General features: G+C 33.0%; 3 protein-coding genes across 3 annotated transcripts; 1 reads left to right on the top strand and 2 right to left on the bottom strand.

Moving 5' to 3' along the window:
- Window positions 1-554: 554 nt before the first annotated feature.
- LOC100811922 (probable protein phosphatase 2C 42) lies at window positions 555-5274 on the bottom strand. The gene is made up of 4 exons (XM_006600315.4): window positions 4370-5274; window positions 3359-3729; window positions 2090-2326; window positions 555-941 (listed from the first exon to the last, which is right to left on the bottom strand). Exons 1-4 carry the CDS (start codon window positions 4674-4676, stop codon window positions 729-731), a joined length of 1128 nt encoding a protein of 375 aa, XP_006600378.1. The 5' UTR covers window positions 4677-5274; the 3' UTR covers window positions 555-728.
- Window positions 5275-9153: 3879 nt separating this feature from the next.
- LOC100811389 (putative ubiquitin-conjugating enzyme E2 38) lies at window positions 9154-10273 on the bottom strand. The gene has a single exon (XM_003550514.3). The coding sequence runs from the start codon at window positions 10271-10273 to the stop codon at window positions 9272-9274; it is 1002 nt and encodes a 333-aa protein (XP_003550562.1). The 3' UTR covers window positions 9154-9271.
- A 5258-nt stretch (window positions 10274-15531) lies between these two features.
- LOC100810844 (probable ubiquitin-conjugating enzyme E2 24) lies at window positions 15532-17772 on the top strand. Its single transcript, XM_014769427.3, has one exon. It carries the CDS (start codon window positions 16442-16444, stop codon window positions 17453-17455), a length of 1014 nt encoding a protein of 337 aa, XP_014624913.1. The 5' UTR covers window positions 15532-16441; the 3' UTR covers window positions 17456-17772.
- The last annotated feature ends 1238 nt before the right edge of the window (window positions 17773-19010 follow it).

Genomic DNA, 19010 nt, shown 5'->3' with positions numbered 1-19010 from the left:
AATATGATTGTCTGAAGAAAGAGGGTAAATTTGGAATAAGAAAGAAATTCTAATGGTTAAAATTAATCAATATTTTTTATATAAATTGGGTGACAGCTGTCATGTTTTTAATGGATCAACTGAATTTTCGGAAGAAAACATTCGTATTTCTCAATTCTCAATCTTCTATATGCAAGAATAGAAAGAGAACAAATGACAATTTATAAGCAAAATAAATAAATAAAAATAGACTTTTAAGTGCTAACTTGCTCGCTGGTCATTGTGCCAGCTTTATTTTACATCTTATCTTATAATAAACAGATTAGATAACACTTTCAAGTTTTAATCCCGCGGTATAAAATTGAAATTTTATTTATTTACCTATTTTCGTTGACCCAAATAGCAATTAGATTTCAACTTCAAGGTGCTTCTAAATTATGGTTCTAATTTTGAATTTTCCATATAATTTGTTAATAATTTTGTGAATTTAATCAACATGCTGCTTGATTAGCTATGTTCAGCCAAAAAAAAAAAAATCCAGTATTTTGGGTAAAACTATAAGAGGTTAGAAAAGGGAATAAAAGATGTTTTTGTATTTATTTTTTACCTCTTCACGAATAAAATTCAAATAATATGTTATAACTTAATAAATTATCGTGCCTCAAGAATGGCATATTGTAGCCAGGTACCTAGCAAACCAATGGCGTATGCTTCAGGTATCGGTACAAGACTGCTTACAATGATACAAGTCAGTGATCGAGAGCACTTCGAATTGAAAGTGCCGGGTCTAGCACTGTGCCTCTGGAAATAAGGTCGTGATTTAAGAATAAAACAATAACGGATATATCATCATGAAAATGGCGTCGAACCTTCTTGTCAATCTTACGGAGGTCTGAATATCGCATTTCTCGTTTTCTTGCTGCTTCGTGTAGAGCAGCCTTGATAAGTCTCTTGGCACTACCCTGCAGTAACACAATTTTAGTACAATGTCAACACGAGGAAGACAGCAATGAATTCAATAAAACAGGCTTCTTCTTGAATAACAACCAAATAACACAATGTCATCATGATTCCCTTTTTAATAAGCACAAAGTATGAGAAGGACCAGAGAGAGAGGTGGGTGTGTGAGGGGAGTGATTTGAATTTTCATACAAGTCAAATGCTGGAAGACAAGTTAGGCCTCATTTGAATAAACTTCCCCATAAACACTAGCAAAAAAAAGAATAAAAAAGTAAAATAAATTAAGTTTTTCCCATAAGTTAAAAACCAACTTATGCATCTCAGCTTTTAGAGAAGTTAGATGAAAGCTTCTATAACAGTTAACTGCAAAAGTTCATTTTATTTTGTGGCAGAATCTCGATTCAATTTACCTTTCTTATTTTCTTCTCATATAAATGCTTATGAAGAAATGTATTTAAACAGGACCTGCCTTTATGAGGCAAAAAATAGCAGAAATATTCAATGATAATAAGTTAAAAAAGAATAACTTACTGAAAGGTAAGCATGTAGGAAAAAAACTCAATGTATTAATGAATAAACTATCATATTAAAGGCTACAGTGATGATCAAATAAAAATCTGAACATCATCAAAAGGAATAAGAACAAATTGGAATCTGGCAACTTCTTGATAAAGGAACATACATGACTTGTAAAGCTTAAGACTTCAGCAAATGTACAGACACTACTTACTCCATTAATCAGTCATGCATTTCTACTGTTCTGCACACTATCAAATCAAACCAAAAGTGGTAATCTAAAACCTCTCATGTCAGAATCAGATAGAGGCATGGTGGGAACGAAGAATGAAATTATGGATCAAAGTTGCCACTTGCCAGGGGGAATTTTCCAATCTTGTCCCAACCAACATGTAAACCACGAAATCAATATTATAGGTCCTGCAGGTTACTAATGCATGAAAACAGGACTAGCCCTCCACCAGATGCAACCACGGAATTACAAACCCCCCCCCCCCTCCCCCCCCACACGCACAAAACCCACACACACAGAGCCATGTATTTTATGGCTATATGAGGAAAATATAAAACAGGTAACGTCGATTACATAAATAAGTACAACAAGAAAATCCAAACATGGAAAAAAGAATCTTACCGCATGTGGATTGCTGTTTACAATATCCACGGCTTTCTCATTACTCAAGTGCTCCCATAAACCATCAGATGCGAATATAAGGAAGGAATCATTTGGTTGGAGAGGATGAGAAAGAATAGTGGGATTAGCACTCAAGATGGGCATGTTCATTGGTTCAGGAAGTCTGAATTTTGCATTAAGTGGTTCCCGGTTAAACTGTGCATGTTTCAAATATACGTCACCTATAGATCTAGAAACCTGCACCAAATACAATCAATGAAATGTTTGTAAAAAAATTGGAGTGTGGAAGTAAAACAGATAAACAAAATAATTATGGCAGAACCGTGGGAGAACTTGTGAACCATTAACTAACAAAATATATGTATGACTTCAACAATAAAATAGTGTGGAGAATTAAACTGGAAAGTGTATAGTGACTGTCTTTCATATGACCATTGCTTTTATTTTTAACACACTAATGCAATACAAATCAAATGTAAAAAAAATAGAATATTCTATACCAAATATAAATAGTTTGCTTCCATTTATATGGTTTGGTTTTAACCACACAAATCAGGGACCGACTGAACACACACAACACACCCAAAGAGGCTGTATGCCACAATGCCTAAGTAAAATAGCAAATTAAAATGATTAAAACTTGTGTAAGTATGGGATTTGGTACATACAAACAGTAGCAGGGTCTAATTTTAAGCACCGATAACTTCACAAGGGAATAGGGGACAATTACAATCTTCTTATTGAAAGTTAGCCTGATAATATGTTTTTAAAGGAACTCTGGCAAAAAATCTTGCAGAAGATGAAGATAGTACAAGATTGAGGAACAAGAAGCTTCTGAAAAAATATAATTGGGTTGATGATTCATCATGAATAATACATATGACAGTAGAAAATGTACAACAAAAAGTAAAATAACAATTATTACTATTATTATTATTTTTTTATCAGCGTAAAATAACAATTATAATATATGATTTTTGCTTTACATGCCTTGGGCCTGTCGACAAATACGGATTCAGAAATCATAGACCATATGTAGCATTCAATTTTAACTAACAGAAAAATGGCCTTTCAGGGCACAGTTTAAGTAGCTTCCAACACCTTTCAGCATCAATATCTACGTCTCTTCCACATAGCACTTTCAAGAATGGAAAACAATAGAGAATATAATGAATTAATAAATGTTTAGCCATGTTCACGCAATAACTGCTTTTCATATGTGGAAGATGAGAGATTCTGACTTCTGAGAGGACACAGTATATAAATTACCTGAATAATGCCTTTTACTCTCCACACTCCGTGTTTGAGGACAACAATTTGGGGATCATGTGGGTGTAATTCTTTAAGTTCCTGTCTAACAGCCTCAAGATTTGCATTGTGTTCTGCAGACAGCTGAATTGCAGCCATACCTCCAGTGTTACCAACTTTCTTGCCCAATACAACACGGGAATCTCCAGCGTTTGCCACAAAGAGTGTCTGCTGAAATATCACTCCAACTAGACAACAGGTCCCAGCACTTACAATTTGAGGTCGAGCATTCCATGAGCCTGACACGAGGGCTGTGTACCCCTCTTCTGTTTGGCGAAACGCTCTTTCGATTGTCTCAGGTGTCACAACCCCGCGTGACTCAGCCGATATTGCTGCACAGACAAGAAATCTAAGAGAGCTAGCATCAGAAGCATTCCTTTACCAACAGAAAAAGACAACGTGGAACCAACCAACACCTAACGCTCATACCCCATGAAGGAACCAAGATTGAAGTTAGAATGCTCCACATCAAAATCACGGGTCTTCAACACAAAAAAAGTCAAGAGACCAAAACACTTTACTAATTACAACATTATGTGCCAAGGAATCCCGAATTCGTTTCATTAGAGGAAAGTCAATAAAAAGTTACACACAATTCACCAATTAAAATCGATTCATAATTAAAAACGAACACAAACCATTAAAAGAAAAAAAAGCTTCTAAACAGTATCATACTGCATGTTGAACTGTGTACTTCCCGGTGAAATCTCAGACTCCATCAAAAGACCGATGAGAAAAATAAAAGTATAAAAAGTACTTTTAAAAAAAGTTCACGAGAAAAGCGAATTCATGAAAACAACTGGTAACAGTTACTACTACTACTGCTACTCGTAATTCATGAGGAAACGATCAAGCTGAAAACGTGGCAACATTAAATCCACACTACAACAACCGTGAAAGTAAACATATAAATAAATAAAAAAACAGAGAAACGAAACTGTGGGTATAAAGTGGAGCTTCCGAATGAAGAACCTTGAAAATGGCGAAACAAGTGATCGCAAACGTATCTTGAGGCGTCGGGTCCTCCGTGACCGTCGTAGATGCCGACGAAGGTGCCGAGAGGACCAGACTCGATCTGGCTCTGGTCTTCGAGAACCTGGTTGGCCTGAACGACGGCCATGGAGAAATCGCCAGAGCCATATTTTCCGCCGTCGCGGAACCAAAGCAAGCCGTCTTTGCCTTCTCTTCCGGTAACTCCGATGGAATCGATTCGATCAGCAGCATCGCGGCCAAATGGCTTCCAACACAGCGAGAACAGATTCATCAATGCCTGGAGCATACCACATCTCTTGGAAACCCTAACCCTAACCCTAACGCCCCCAACGCCGGAGCCGCCAGTCTCGCTCCGATCCGAGAGAGAGAGAGAGAGAGGACGGTTAACGCGGAGCTTATGAAGGAGGGGGAATAAGGGAGAGTGCCGAGGCGCAGGGTAAGGAAGGGGCGCACGTTAGCGTTCGGTGGTGGCGGGGTGTGTTCGGTGGTAGAGGAGCATGAACGGGCTCATTCTCTTGGGGGAAAGGATGGTGTGGGGAAGACTCTGTTTGCTGATGTTATTTTCAATGCCAGACCTTTTTTCCTTTTTAAAAACATTAAAATTGATACCTGGGTTGGGACAAACACCTTCTTCAGTTTCGTGTCTTTGGGAGAATATTCCCTCAGCATGTTTTTAGCTTTTTTTTTAATTTTATTTCATTTTCTGATTTAAATATGTATTTTTCTTTATATTTGTTTAGTCTTCATTTGATATATATATATAATATTTATCCGAGTACTTTTTTAATTTAGTATGAGTATTTTGAAATAAGTTATTATATGTGTAAACAAAATTAATACACTTTGAGTGTGAGTTTTTTACAATTAAGTGATCTTTATTTTGTTTTTGGTATAATGTTATTTATATAATTCACATCATTTCGTAATAATTTCACAGTATTACGAAGATAGTAATAATAAAATCAATTTAAAAATATACATTGCTTTTTACACTATACAAACATTCAAATTGTTTTTTTCTCTCTGTACTTAAAATTTTTATTTTCCATTACTATTTTTTAAGGTTTATTTTGTCTTTAAAATGAGACACATTCTGACTTTTTTTTAAAGCTAATAATGAGTATTGTTGAATAGAGAATAGAAGATGAATATCTTCATTCATTTATTTAATTGAGAAAAACATAAGCATTGAATTAATATTATATTCCCTCGGTCCCAAAATATACAAGCAATTTTTCATGCCTGAGAAAAAAAAAGGAGAGAGAGTTGATTCATGGTCTTTTTATTTTTGTTTGTGGATAAAATGCATGAGAGATATACAGAGCGAGAGAAAATTAAGTAGGCAAGCCCAAGAAACTCACAAGCAAAAGAACTTTTATATATAAAAGAGAGAGAGAGAGAGAGAATTTGATGAAATTGAATACACAAATTGATTGAATTTATATCAGTAGCTAATAGCGGGTAGGCATAATTAAATATAACTTTTCAACTAACTATCAAACAATTAAATAATAGTATATAAAAAAAGTTTAACTTCATTGATTGAATAATATATATTTATTGTTATAAATTCTTTAATAATTAAAATTGGATTGTACAGATAAAAAAATATCAACATAGATAACTAACTAATGGCGGGATTTATAACAGTAACATTATTGGAGTAAGGGATGTCTAATTAGCATCACCGACCTCGTTAATTTAAGCTTGGGTCACACATATCCTAAGCCATTTTTTTCTTCCTTGCTTTAATTATTAGGTTTCCTTTAAATTTAATTGGGATAAAAGTTATGATTTATTTTGTAATCCGACTCATAGTATAAGGTAATCGACATATCATGAGATAATGACCAGTTATTAATCATCCAAACAAAGAAAAGGACAAACACGCACTTGCCTTTGTCCCTCTATCAAGAACATAAGTTTTTATGCCAACAGCTAAACAAGGATTAGACGTAAATTGACTAGGGGTTATCATTCTGTTTAATGTAGTTATGTGTTAAATGAAATTAAATTCTACATCAAACTTTTGTCTTCATTCATTTGAACATTTAGCACTACGGATTCTACATGGGATTTCGGCATTTCGCTTTCCTTGGCTTGTTACGGTGTCAGACTACGCAGGGCAATACATAAAAATAGAATCATCTTCTCTCCGCATATAAAAAAAAAAAAAACCATTTTAAATCTTCTAACAAATTTTTTATATTAATTTCTTCACTTATTTTGTATGGTAAGTATTAGATTTTTTATGTTTTTAAGATATTTAATACATTTTATTTTTTTATAAAGTATTAAGAGTTAAGAAGTTTTGTAAAAAAAATATATATATATAACGTCAATTGGCATAGATGAGATCCGTTTATAGTAAGTTTATTTTTAAAATATGTTATAGCAAGATGTTGTTATCTGACACCTTTTCATTTTACACATTAACACATATTTTTTATTATTAAATGATTTTTATGTGAATCTCATTACATCTTGTTAATTATATCTTATTGAATATAATCAGTCAACAATAAATATTAAAAAATAACTTTCTGTTAGAAAAAAGAATTCGTTAAATTGGTAATAGAAAAACTATTTGTTACATTGAAAATCTTTTTTTTAGTGCATGTGTGCATATGAAGGGCAAAAGACCCAACTAGAAGCCCCTATAGAAACTAACAACTATGTGTATATTTGTTTAAGCGGTGCATTAGAAAGTGCATGCATGATCGTGACAGCTTTTTCATATTTCCACTGCCAACCAAACACACCATATGTCAATTAACAACTTAGTACACAAAATAAATGGTTAGAAAAATGTACTTAATATTTCAAATTTAATTAAAATAGATTATAATGATAATTAAGCAAAATTTAAAAATTAAATGCACAGTTAGTACTTACGCATTTTAAAACCAAGTTTGCTTTGATCAATATATATATTGTCCATCCACAAGCACTAGCAAGTCTAAATTAAGAATAAAACCAGTCTAAACCTTAATAATTAATTAGCCTCCATTAGAATTGGAACTCCAGTACAAGCTAGGAATATTATATATGATCACTATATATATATATATGTTATAAATGTTACCAATTAACAGAAGGCAAATGCCTGCAAAACGTAGTAATATGCTTAGATTGAAAAGGTTTCTTCACGGGAGCTGGGTTTGTAGGGTAGTTCAGTTTACATCAATGGCAAGATTGATTCTAGCTAACAGAAATTTCAGACATGATGCCATCATCAATGTTGATGTCGTGGAGAGATGCACGAAGAAATGGAAGACATTGGAAGCCAAGTCCCCACTGGTTACGCATGCACCACTTGTCTGATCATATTCAGTGGCTATATAATAATAATATTGCACGTGAAAAATATAAAAGAAATTAAAAATAAAAAGAAGGCATGAAAATTTCTCATCTATTTTTATTCACTCTAATTTTCTCTTTCCTATTTTCATTCCTTGTATTTTTTACATATTTCTTTTTTTTTTCCTACCAAACACAATAATATGCTTAGAATATCGTTGCTCTTCTTCCCTTTTAACCAATTTGCTCGATATTTTTAAAAGCCAACAAGGGTGAAAATCAAAAGGGAAAATTCATCTAAATGCATTTTGATTTTGGAAAAGGATTATACCTTCTCCCATGAAAAGGGTTTGTACTTTTATATAGGATAATCTACGGGGATTTATAAGGGCGAAAAAAAAACTTAACCGCGTAATTACGATGCTAAATTTTCACGGTCAGTTAATGTAATTTTTTTAGAGGTTTAACCCATTATAAAATCAGTTTAAGTATAAATTTAAAGTAGTTATAATAAAAATCAACAACATTTTTCTTCTTATTCCTGGTTTCTGTTTTATTTTCTGCGGATGGAGATCCCAATTTATTGAGGACGGTACTTGAATTCCATTGGGCTTGTCAAATCATGGCAAGGGGCTCAGGGCATTGTTATTGGCACACTCATGCATTTTTGCTATTGACACACCCTTGCTTTACTTTGTTTGCTTTATTTCTTTGATGAAAATACTTTTGGCAGAAATGTGTTTTCGTTGATCATGAAGCACGACAAAATCTCGTTTCAGTTTTATATAATTTTCAAATACAAAAGAGAAACACATTTTCATTTTGTATAATTTTTTAATACAAAAATGGGAACCCATTGTTGTTTTGTATTTTCATAAAACAAAATAGAGATGTATTTCGTTTTGTATAAGTTAATTTTTATAAACTAATCAATTTTATGTTTATATAAGTTAAATTTTTTAATTGAAATCAAATAATTTATAAGGATATAATTTACATTTTTCAATAGAAGTCAATTTAAGTATGATATATATTACTTTTTGTTAAATTGAAAACAACAAATTAAAAGTTACTATTTGTAATAGTAATCAAATGGTCATTATTATGAAAATTCCCTTTTTTAATATAATTTTTTTATCATAATTAATTCAATTGCTATTAGTAAGAAAATTTTTTTTTTATCATTAATTCAATTTTAATTATTAATTTTTTAATCACAACTAATTGGATTACTCATCATCAATTCAATTTCATATAAAAATGGAGATTTAATTGGACATTTCGCATGCACACATTCATGTTATGTGAATATGTGATACTTTAGAAACTACTCGTCATTAATTTAATTTCATTTAAATGGACTAAATTATTTATGAACTATAACTCATTAAATTTATGTATTTAATTAATTAAATAAACAAGCTAAATGTTGAGATTGAAATCTATTATTTAAATGGATCAAGTTAATCGAAGCTTTATGCGCTTGACATGATATCAATTTATTACCCTCTGATTGGGTTCTTATTAGTTTGATCAGCATGAAAATACTAGACTGTGGTGAGTAGCAAACTTGACTCGGGGCTAACATGATATCAACTTTGAAGCATAAAGCTTCCTTATCTTCCCAATCACCTTCCTCACAAGAACCCTGTACGTTCTGTTAGTAACATTCCCCATATTTTTGGACAACACATTAGTTCTTTCCATCTTCAAGTAGCGTTCCGCATCACTCTGCGAAAAAGCACCGCACCGTAGAAATATCTCCAAGAGCTGAGGATACAACACTCGCATTGACTCCCTGAATTTCTCCGAAACCCTGACTCTCCTATCAGAAGCCTCACCGTCACCGTCTTCACTGTATCGCCCAACTCTCACGCGCCCATTCGCGTAGTCGTCGCACGCGCCCAGAATCGCACGTGCTCGATTACGGAAATGCCCGACGACGAATGTTTGAAAGTTTCGCGGCGGGTGTCGAAGCAAGCCCAAGATGGTTTTGCAGTTAAGAGCGAAGACGGTGTCGTTGTAAGCCAGTGACTTCTTCTCGAAGAGCCCGCGGCCACGCCCAATCATCTCGCACCAAAAGTCGTTGAAAAACGGCTTGTCGTTTAGGACGAGGGCTTGGAGCGACAACAGCAGCTGAAGAACGGTGGAGCCACATGGGTCCCACTTCTCGGTACTTTTCCCTACCCACGTATTGATGAGGCTCAGGCACACGTGTCCGTTGTTGTATAGGTTGGGGTTGAGGGAGAAGCCGTAGGAGCGATAATGGACCTCTGGAGGGTGAAACGGGTAATCGTGTGGGAACGCGATGTCGAAAAAGAAGAGTCCATCGTGGTAGGGTGTGCCTGCGGCGCCTACGATCACTGCCCTGAGCAAATCGATGCGGTTGGCGTAAACGCGAACGTAGATGGATTCAGGAAGGTTGTTGTTGGCAAGAATTTTCCACTCCATCATGATCCTTTTGTGCACGTCGCTTCTTGCGTTGGTGAAGGAATATGGATTCGGACCAACTGCTGATAGAAAGTAGTGGTCGGAATCGTCCGAAACGACGTCGAACCGTTCAATGTCTTTGGTGTTTGCCATGTTGAGCGAACTGGTTTGTTAATTCTTATTATATATGTCTGTTTGTGAGCTAGTAAAGCGGTTAGTGCATGGAAATGAAAGTGAGAGTGGGAGGAAGGGGCACGTGGCACTAGATGCATCAGACATGGATTCAGTTGAAAGAGCAATGAAGACACAATTATGCAACGTGTTCAGAAAATTGTGAGCCAATCCAGAATTATCAATACAAAATTATCACCTCACGTGTTTATTATCTGATCAATCTCAACGTGTTTAAGATTTTTTATTTATAAAAAAATAGCTTTATTTAAATACGTGTTATGTGTGTTGTGTGAAAATTTGTAAAGATAGTGATGCATGTCTTGCACCAGTAAATAATTTCAAAACCCAGAGTAATTAGACGAGTTTCTGGGCTTTTAAAATAGAGGATCCTGCCAACCTTTCACCAAACCACTAATTAGAATTTTAGTATGGGAAAAAAATAATGACAGGGATTACTAACCTTTCTTTAGTAAATGATATTGTAATATTTAAATGTTTGTGTGAACTGTAAGTGGTTTACTAAGGATAAATAAATAAGTAAATGAGCAAGAGTGGAATAGTCTTTTAAGATAATTATTATTTGATGAACGTGAGATTTTAAAAGATTAATTCATAACAACATAAAATATGGTTTCATTCCTAAAGTTAACGTATTTTTTTAACTCTCGTCATTAAGAAAAAGAGAATAAAAGGAAAAATGAAAGAAGTAAAATCTTATTTTCTTCGTCTCAAACAAATCAAAGTGGGTCAAAAATTTTCAACAATCCTGGACAGGGGCGGACCTACGTAGCGGTGAGGGTGTGTATTTCCAGCTTCTTATTTTTTAAAATTTATTAAATTTGTAAATAAAATTTTATATTCTTATATTTTATTTTATTTATATTTATATAATTGAACCCACTCATTCTTAGGGTCTTGATTCCGCCATTGATCTGAATATGAAAAAAGGTATATGATATTTCTTAGTGCTTTTCTAAGATCATATAAATTATTTACACCAGTGCTATATAGTGCGAACACTATTTGCACCAACATGGTACAAATAAATGTAGTTAAATGTTATTGGCTGAATTTTAAATTAATTAAAAATAGAAATTAAATAAAATCTTCTATGGAAATCAAAGGTGTGGGTGTGGTGTGATAACAGTTTTTATCAATGTGCAAATTCGTCAATTTTAATTAGAGAGTATTAAAAAAAATGTGGCTAGTGTTTTTTTTTTAATTTTATTATTAAAATATACTCTTAAATCCTAAGTCAATGTGTACTCTATGAGAATAATGTGTCTGTGTCACTGAATCAAAACTTTTAAAATATATGGTATTGGACTATGAATGAGTCTTCACTGTTTTCAAAAGTAGTAATGACTTTGAAATAACATATCTGTTTTTTCACATATTTTTGTTGGAAGATGTACACAGTTTAGATGGTGTTTAATTTGCAGTTATCTAGAATTTCATGAGGTTTGCTTTGAATTCAGTTTTGGCCAAGTTTGGAATTTGGGTTTAACTTGGACATGTAATAATGAGACAAGACATATAGTGTTATCATATCAAAGACGTCAGAAGTAAACATATTAGCTCAGAACACAAAGATTAGTTTTCGACTAATTTAATGATTATATATATGCAGGAGAAGTGTCTGTTCATGGACCAATTACTCAATCTAAATTTCTTGGTTTGCTGGGAATAAATTTTCGTGTTGAGCCACTCCTTCAAAATTGTACGGAGGAACTGGCTGAATCTTTCAGGATAGGATACTAAAGTCTTCTAGGTGATGGTGAAGCTCCCTTTTGGGAAGGACCTGATCAAGGTGTTCCCATTGGTATGGGTACTCACTACAAGAGAATGAGTATTGTTAGCAAGAAGCATGGTGTTCCAGTTCCTTTTCAATAAACCAAAGCTTATTCAAACTGTGGATACTCTAAAGATTATTTACATTGCTACCTAATTCTAATTTGCCATATATGGTAATTAGTTTGTTATTTTTGTATTAGGATATTTTTGTATGGCAAATGAAATTAATATGTTTACTTTTTATTTTTCAATTGGTTCTTTTTTGGTTAATTTTCAATTATAGGATTTAGGTGCAATAAAATAAAGAAACAAAAAAAAAACATTAGTAAAATATTTTCGGTATAAAACCATAAAAAAAATTTAATTTATCTTTTAACATAGTAAATATCAAAGAAACTTTGAGTAGTTTTAATTTTGATAACTAACTTTCAACAAATAATTACAAGTATTACCAAATAACATTTTTAAAAAACTATATATATATATATAAAGATTACTTAATTTTGTTCATCTAATTAATGCTTGCAAGGGGAAGATGGCCTGCACTGTTTGTTTCTCATCTCATTGGTTTACTTCACACTTCTCAGGTTTAAAACATGAAAATCTGATCATATATAGTAAGGAATATCTTCTGTTAATAACAAAACTTCCTCCATTGCAAGTAGTGCTAAACGCGTTCTCGTTGTAGACACGTGACCTCTTGTCCCAGTTCAACAATAAGGAATATCTCCATGAATAAGGGCAACACTTGGAGCATCGTGGAACGAGTGGTAGTGCAGCTTCGGAGGGAAAAACAATGTCGAAGAAGAAGAGGCCATCGTGGTACGGTGTGCCCGCGGCACCTACGATCGATCAATACGTCGCTCCTAGACACGTACGTATATACTCCGGCCTCAAAGATTTTATTGTCACAACACAACTAATATATTTACTTCTTTCATAACATTAAATCTTCATCACATGCATGCTTGTATGATTTATATTTACTCCTTTTTGTATATGGATGACTTATTATATTTAAAGATTAGAATAAATTACAATAATATTTTCTCTGTTTTATTTCATTTATACATATATCTTCTCCTTTTCTTTTTAGTCGACTGAAAATCTTCTAATTTTTTAATATTCATTACACTAGTACCCTTAATCCCTTAATACCGTCTGTTAACTTCAACAGATCATGTGCCTAGCACATGTCATTTAATGATTTTTTTAATCTCGAATACCCTTCTCTTCTTCGTGCACACCCATTCAAAGGGGGAGCTGGGTTTGTAGAAAAATAAATTGCAGCAAAAACAAATTCAAACCAAATTCAACTACGCAATTTTTTTTTTATTTTTTTTTGCAGTAATCTAATAATCAATCTTCTCTCTCTGTGAACCTCACATAGTTCTTAATTCTCCCTCCTCTGTCATCATTCCCACAATTACAAGTAACTCAACTCCCAAACACTCACCTTACAAAAAAAAAAAAAAAACTCATTCACTCACGCAGCCGAAAAATAAAACGAGAGAGAAGGAAGAATTTATACTTCAATTTCTTACTTTCGTTCACACAAATTCATCTATTGAATTCATTTCAAATGCGTTACAATTGTATAGGGAAGTAAATACAATAAAGTGAGAAAACGTTTAATGGTTAACAAAAGAAATTAAGATAGTGGAGTAAAGGAGGTGCTGCAATTTGTTGTCATCATATTTCAGATTTGGAAGTTTCTATACCCTTCTAGCTTGGCGGTGAATACTTAACAGGGAAGCAAAAATTCTCTTAGTGGCTAAGCAAATTATAATGGCAGTGTATATTTAATTTTTACCGACAGCATCTATGGAGAATGTTGTGTTCCGCTTCATCTTCACAAGACAACGCCGGCAAGAGGCGCATCACCACCATGGACGAAAAATTTGAAGCCACCGAGGATTCTGCTGTCGGAGATAATTAGCTTCTAAAGATTGCAAAGACAAGGGAACTGCTCAAGCGATGCCGGTGTTCGCAGTCGAAAGGCTCTGAAGGTTTTGAATCGTCGTTGTTCACCATCTGCCAGATCCTCGTCGCCGTTGGTTGAAGTCACCGCCACAAAGAGGGTCTAACTTGTTTAATGTAGATCGCATCCCCAACAGGGTTTTCGCCATACCAGACTATTTGGTCCTTGTCGCCGTCCGACGAGGTCGCCGCCACAAAGAGGGATTGAATGTTTGAGAATATTGAACGAAATTTTGGGTTAATTGGGAGAATAAGTTCTGTTAAAATCTGGGGTAATTTTGGGTTTTGCTAAAAATAGATAGGATATATATGCAATTTACTTTAAAAATTTAATGAAAAATTAACCCCATTTAGATACAGGGGTTGCCAAAAGAAATATTTGAAAAAAAAAATAGAATACGTGTGTAATTAAAGTAAAACTGATGGGTGCCAAATAATAATGGGAAAAGTTTAAATTATATTTTGTAATTATTAATTTTTCTTTCTTTAAAATATATGTTTTCATAAAGAAAAATAAATGATTCAAATTTATTTATCTTACTCTCACATGAAATTAGTCATCTCACTGAATATGTTCAGACACTTACACACCCATCAATTTTAAAATAATTTAATAAAAATGTCTGACGTTAATTTACTGAAATATGTATTGCATTGCAAATATCATCTTTATAAATTATTTCACCGTTATTATTGTATAAGTATATGTTTTGTTAAATTTTAGTCATACTGAGTTTTTTTTTTTGAAGTTTTAGAATTATCTTCATATTAAGAATTTCTCACCACGTTTAAGATATTGGTTGATTGTTAAAAAAAATACATTACTTTTTTTTATATATATATTACATAATATTCACTTGAGAAAATCTTACTTGAATCGGTTAACTCTATTTCTGATATTTAACGCAAATGATCACACTAAAATTCGTTCTTGTTGTCTCTTTGGAAAAAAAAAATATTATTGTTTATTGTAATCCTACTATGTTCGAACGAGAGATTAAATAATACCTACTGTTTATACAAAAAATAAATAAAAATAAAAATAATTTATTTCTTTAAATATTATTTTGGTCAAATTAGTATGAATCATTTTTTTATAAAATAATATTTTTTTGGTTAAATTTAAGAATTTCTTAAACATCTATAAAAAAATGGTGTATGTACGTTTTAGAATATTACTACTTTCACTTACCCCTATACCCATGGCAGTGACACGATATATAGCACGGCTTACCTTATAACAGTACATACTTGTTTCAGCCAGAGTTTATTTGATTATTTACTTGTCCTATTATTCTAATTGTGTTATAACTGATAGCTAGCAATATTGTAACTTTGCAAGGTTGATATATACAGCCGATCCCTTTTTACTATACTATCAGCTAAAAAAAAGAGTTAAATCATCACTGCGATGTGGACTAAATACAGAATAGGAGTAAAGTATCAAATAAGGTTATTTTGGACAATATTAGTTCTGCTTGGCAGTCACTTTCAAGTTTCAAGTTTCAAGTTTGAGAGACTAGACTAACTCAACTTGCCTAGTTTTTTCTTAATTAATTGAAACTTTACATATATGGCTATGTAATAGTCCATACATATCCGCATTAATATAGATGGCTCATCTTTTTTCACATCTGCAATTAGTTTGATCGAGGGACAGCCAAAATGATATAGGGTATACATAAGATGCCTCCAACTATTGAAGAAAAAAACAATAACCAAATGTATTTAAGATTTGCATATATGCACCCAGAAATGTTTGAATTGAACAGACTTCCAATGGTATGCAAGAATGCTATTGAGTGAAATGGGTCAATTTTTCACTTTGACAGTATGATCATCATGAAAAGTTGCGTACAAATGTAAGGCTACATAAAGGATTAATTTATTATTATGAATTCAAAGTTTACATGATTGATACATTATATGGCTGGATTTAGTCTTATTTGACAGTTGTCAACGGAAGTATATATGCTATTACAGTATTACTGGTTAGTTATCTGCAACATTGGACATAGTTTTCAGTTTTATTAATTTTAGCTCTTATAATTCACTGAATAAATCTTTATTTTGTATAATTAAAAATTATAATAAATAAATACTTTTAATATATAATAAATTTTAATTTTTTTAATAAATAATTTATATTATAAAACAAAGTTATTTTATCTACTGATAATTTTATTTAAAAACAATTAAAATTTATTAAAAATAAGGATGAAAATGATAGATTAAAATAAATATAAATGTCACTGTTCGTTTGTTAAATCTGGCTTTCTTCTCAAGTCTCACACCTTGTAAGAGTTTTTCTCTCACTCCGATTCAGGTTCCAATTCCTTGAATTGACGGAGAAGCAATCTAGAAAAATTTAACATGGAAGTAAAGACGAATGAGTTTGGGCACTTCGACGTCGTTTCGGATGACTCAGATCACCACTTTCTGGGTTCAAATAATGGAAAATGCTTCTATGATTCAAATAGTAAAGTCTACAGAACCATTATGAAAGAGTGGAAAATCCTGGAGCAAAGCTTACCCGAATCAATCTACGTGCGTGTCTACGAGCGACGCATTGATCTAATGAGGGCCGTGATCGTAGGTACCGCGGGCACACCTTACCACGATGGTCTCTTCTTCTTCGACATCATGTTCCCCTCTGATTACCCTAAACACCCTCCAATGCTGCATTTCCATTCCTTCGGGTACCGAATCAACCCAAATCTCTACATCAACGGCAAAGTGTGTTTGAGCCTTCTGAACACGTGGAACGGGAAAGGAACGGAGATGTGGGACCCATCCAAGTCGACGATGCTCCAAGTGCTGGTCTCCATCCAAGGACTCGTTCTCAACAAGAACCCTTACTTTAACGAGCCTCTGCGTCTCTTCGATTCTGAGAGCAAGTCACGTGTCTACAACGAGAACGCGTTCATCATTACTTGCTACACCTCCTTCCTTCTGCTTCAGAGGCCGCTCCGAAACTTCGAAGCATTCGTCAGTGCCCATTTTTGCGAGCGGGCGTTTCCGATTCTCTCTGCCTGCAGCGACTACGTGAACGGGCGCGTGGAAGTTGGGTACTATTCTAGTGACCTGCGTTCGTCTTCGTCAACGGTACGAGTTTCAAGGGAATTCAAGGAGAAGATGATACAGTTTTACCCTAAGCTTTTTCAAGCGTTTCGACTGAAAGGTGCTTCTGTGGGGGGTTTGGTCGAACACTTGGAGTTGGAGATTGAGCAATCCGAAAAGAAAAGTAGCGGCGGCGGGCAAAGGCAGCAATTGAAGAACAAAAGCAGAAGAATCTTCAAGAAGGTCATGGAAAAGATCAAACAAACTTTGGGATGGAAGAAAAAGAGCCAGATTGAAGGGAGAGATCGCAGTCTTCAAAGTTCTTAAAAATAAAACTATGCCTCTTTTACTGCTTCTTCTTTATTATTATTAATTTTAATAATTCAACAAGTAGTGTACAGTGTACTGCGCTTAGTTTATTATGGCGGATTGATAAAATTTGATGCTTGATTGGAAGGAGAAAAAAAAAAGATTAGTTTTTTCATTTACACCTCCTTTCTTCTGCTTGGCCGGTCACCACTCTGCTATACAAATGATAGTCTTGGCTTTTATTTCCTTTCCTTTAAAGCAAGCCGCAAATCTGCAAAATGCATATGCAAATGTACTTATTATTAAAATCATCTCTCTCTTGTCTAGTTTTTGCATTTTTTTTTCTTTTCATTATATTAATTACAGTATTATATTTTTCATCTGTCTCTCTTTTAAGTATTATGTAATTTTTGTATTTCCTTTTCATCGCGCTATACACTCCCATGACACGAATACAAACACACATCCTTCTTGAAAATAAAAGGAATCATCCTTTCCCGCACCCCCTCACATGCTCGTGTGTGTGTATGTGTATGTATATATATATTTTGTATTTTTTTTACTGAAATATATTTTTTATTTATCTAATATATTAATAGTGTTTTTAATTATTATCTAGAGTAAGTTTAAAGAATTTTAGATTGTTAACAATTTAGAAATTCTTTTAATTATGCCATTTTATTTAATAACAATAAATTATTTAAAAGTTATATTAATAATAATTTATGATTGAATGATAATTTAAAAGTGTATCCCAGTTTTTCATTTTCACAATTGTTTTTCTTTTGGTGATGCTATTTTATTCTATTTATAACTCGTGCGTGGCTCCTCTTTATTGTTAAGTGGTGATGGTCTAAGATGCGAAAAGACGAAATTAAAGTGTAATTTTTTAATTCTTTCATATATTCTTTAGAATCAAAATTTAATTTTTAATTAAGTAATTTTCTTATAGCATGAATTATTATATGGCAAAACTCTATCAAATATAATGAGAGAATAATACTAAAAGTACTAAAAATCTTTGGCATATTGATCTAAAAATTAAAATACTGAAAGTACTTAAATCAGAGGATAATACTAAAATTACTTGAAATCCTTAGCGTAAAGTTTGCCTGAAAATTGAAAAGTAATTGTGTGAGAAATATTATAAGGAAAACTCTTATCATAATCATATCAGAGAATAATACTAAAAGTACTTAAATAAGAGAATAATGCAAAAAATAGTTAAATCCTTAGCATAAAAGTTTGTCTAAAAATTAAAATGCTAAAACTACTTAAATCAAAAGGTAATTCCAAAATACTTAAAATCCTTAGATAATTTTGTTTGAAAGTTAAAAAAGGTGCGTGTATGTGTCCCATAAATCAGTTATTTTAAAATATGTCCCAGTGACTTGTTAGATTGGAGGAGATGAAACTTATCCGATAGATTAAGGTTTGACTCTGTTGATTTTAATTTTTAAAGAAAATCAGTGACTCGACGGTGAAAAAAAATGGACTGTCATGTAAAAAACATATCATCAAGATTGCGTTGTTGCCGGAAGTTTGTAATCATACTGCTTCTGCATTGTGGGCA

The sequence above is a fragment of the Glycine max genome, chromosome 17 (genome assembly GCF_000004515.6).
Source record: "Glycine max cultivar Williams 82 chromosome 17, Glycine_max_v4.0, whole genome shotgun sequence".
In the NCBI taxonomy this organism is placed as follows: domain Eukaryota; kingdom Viridiplantae; phylum Streptophyta; class Magnoliopsida; order Fabales; family Fabaceae; genus Glycine; species Glycine max.
Note: the sequence above shows the minus strand (reverse complement) of the source record. Positions and strands in the feature narration are given on the sequence as shown.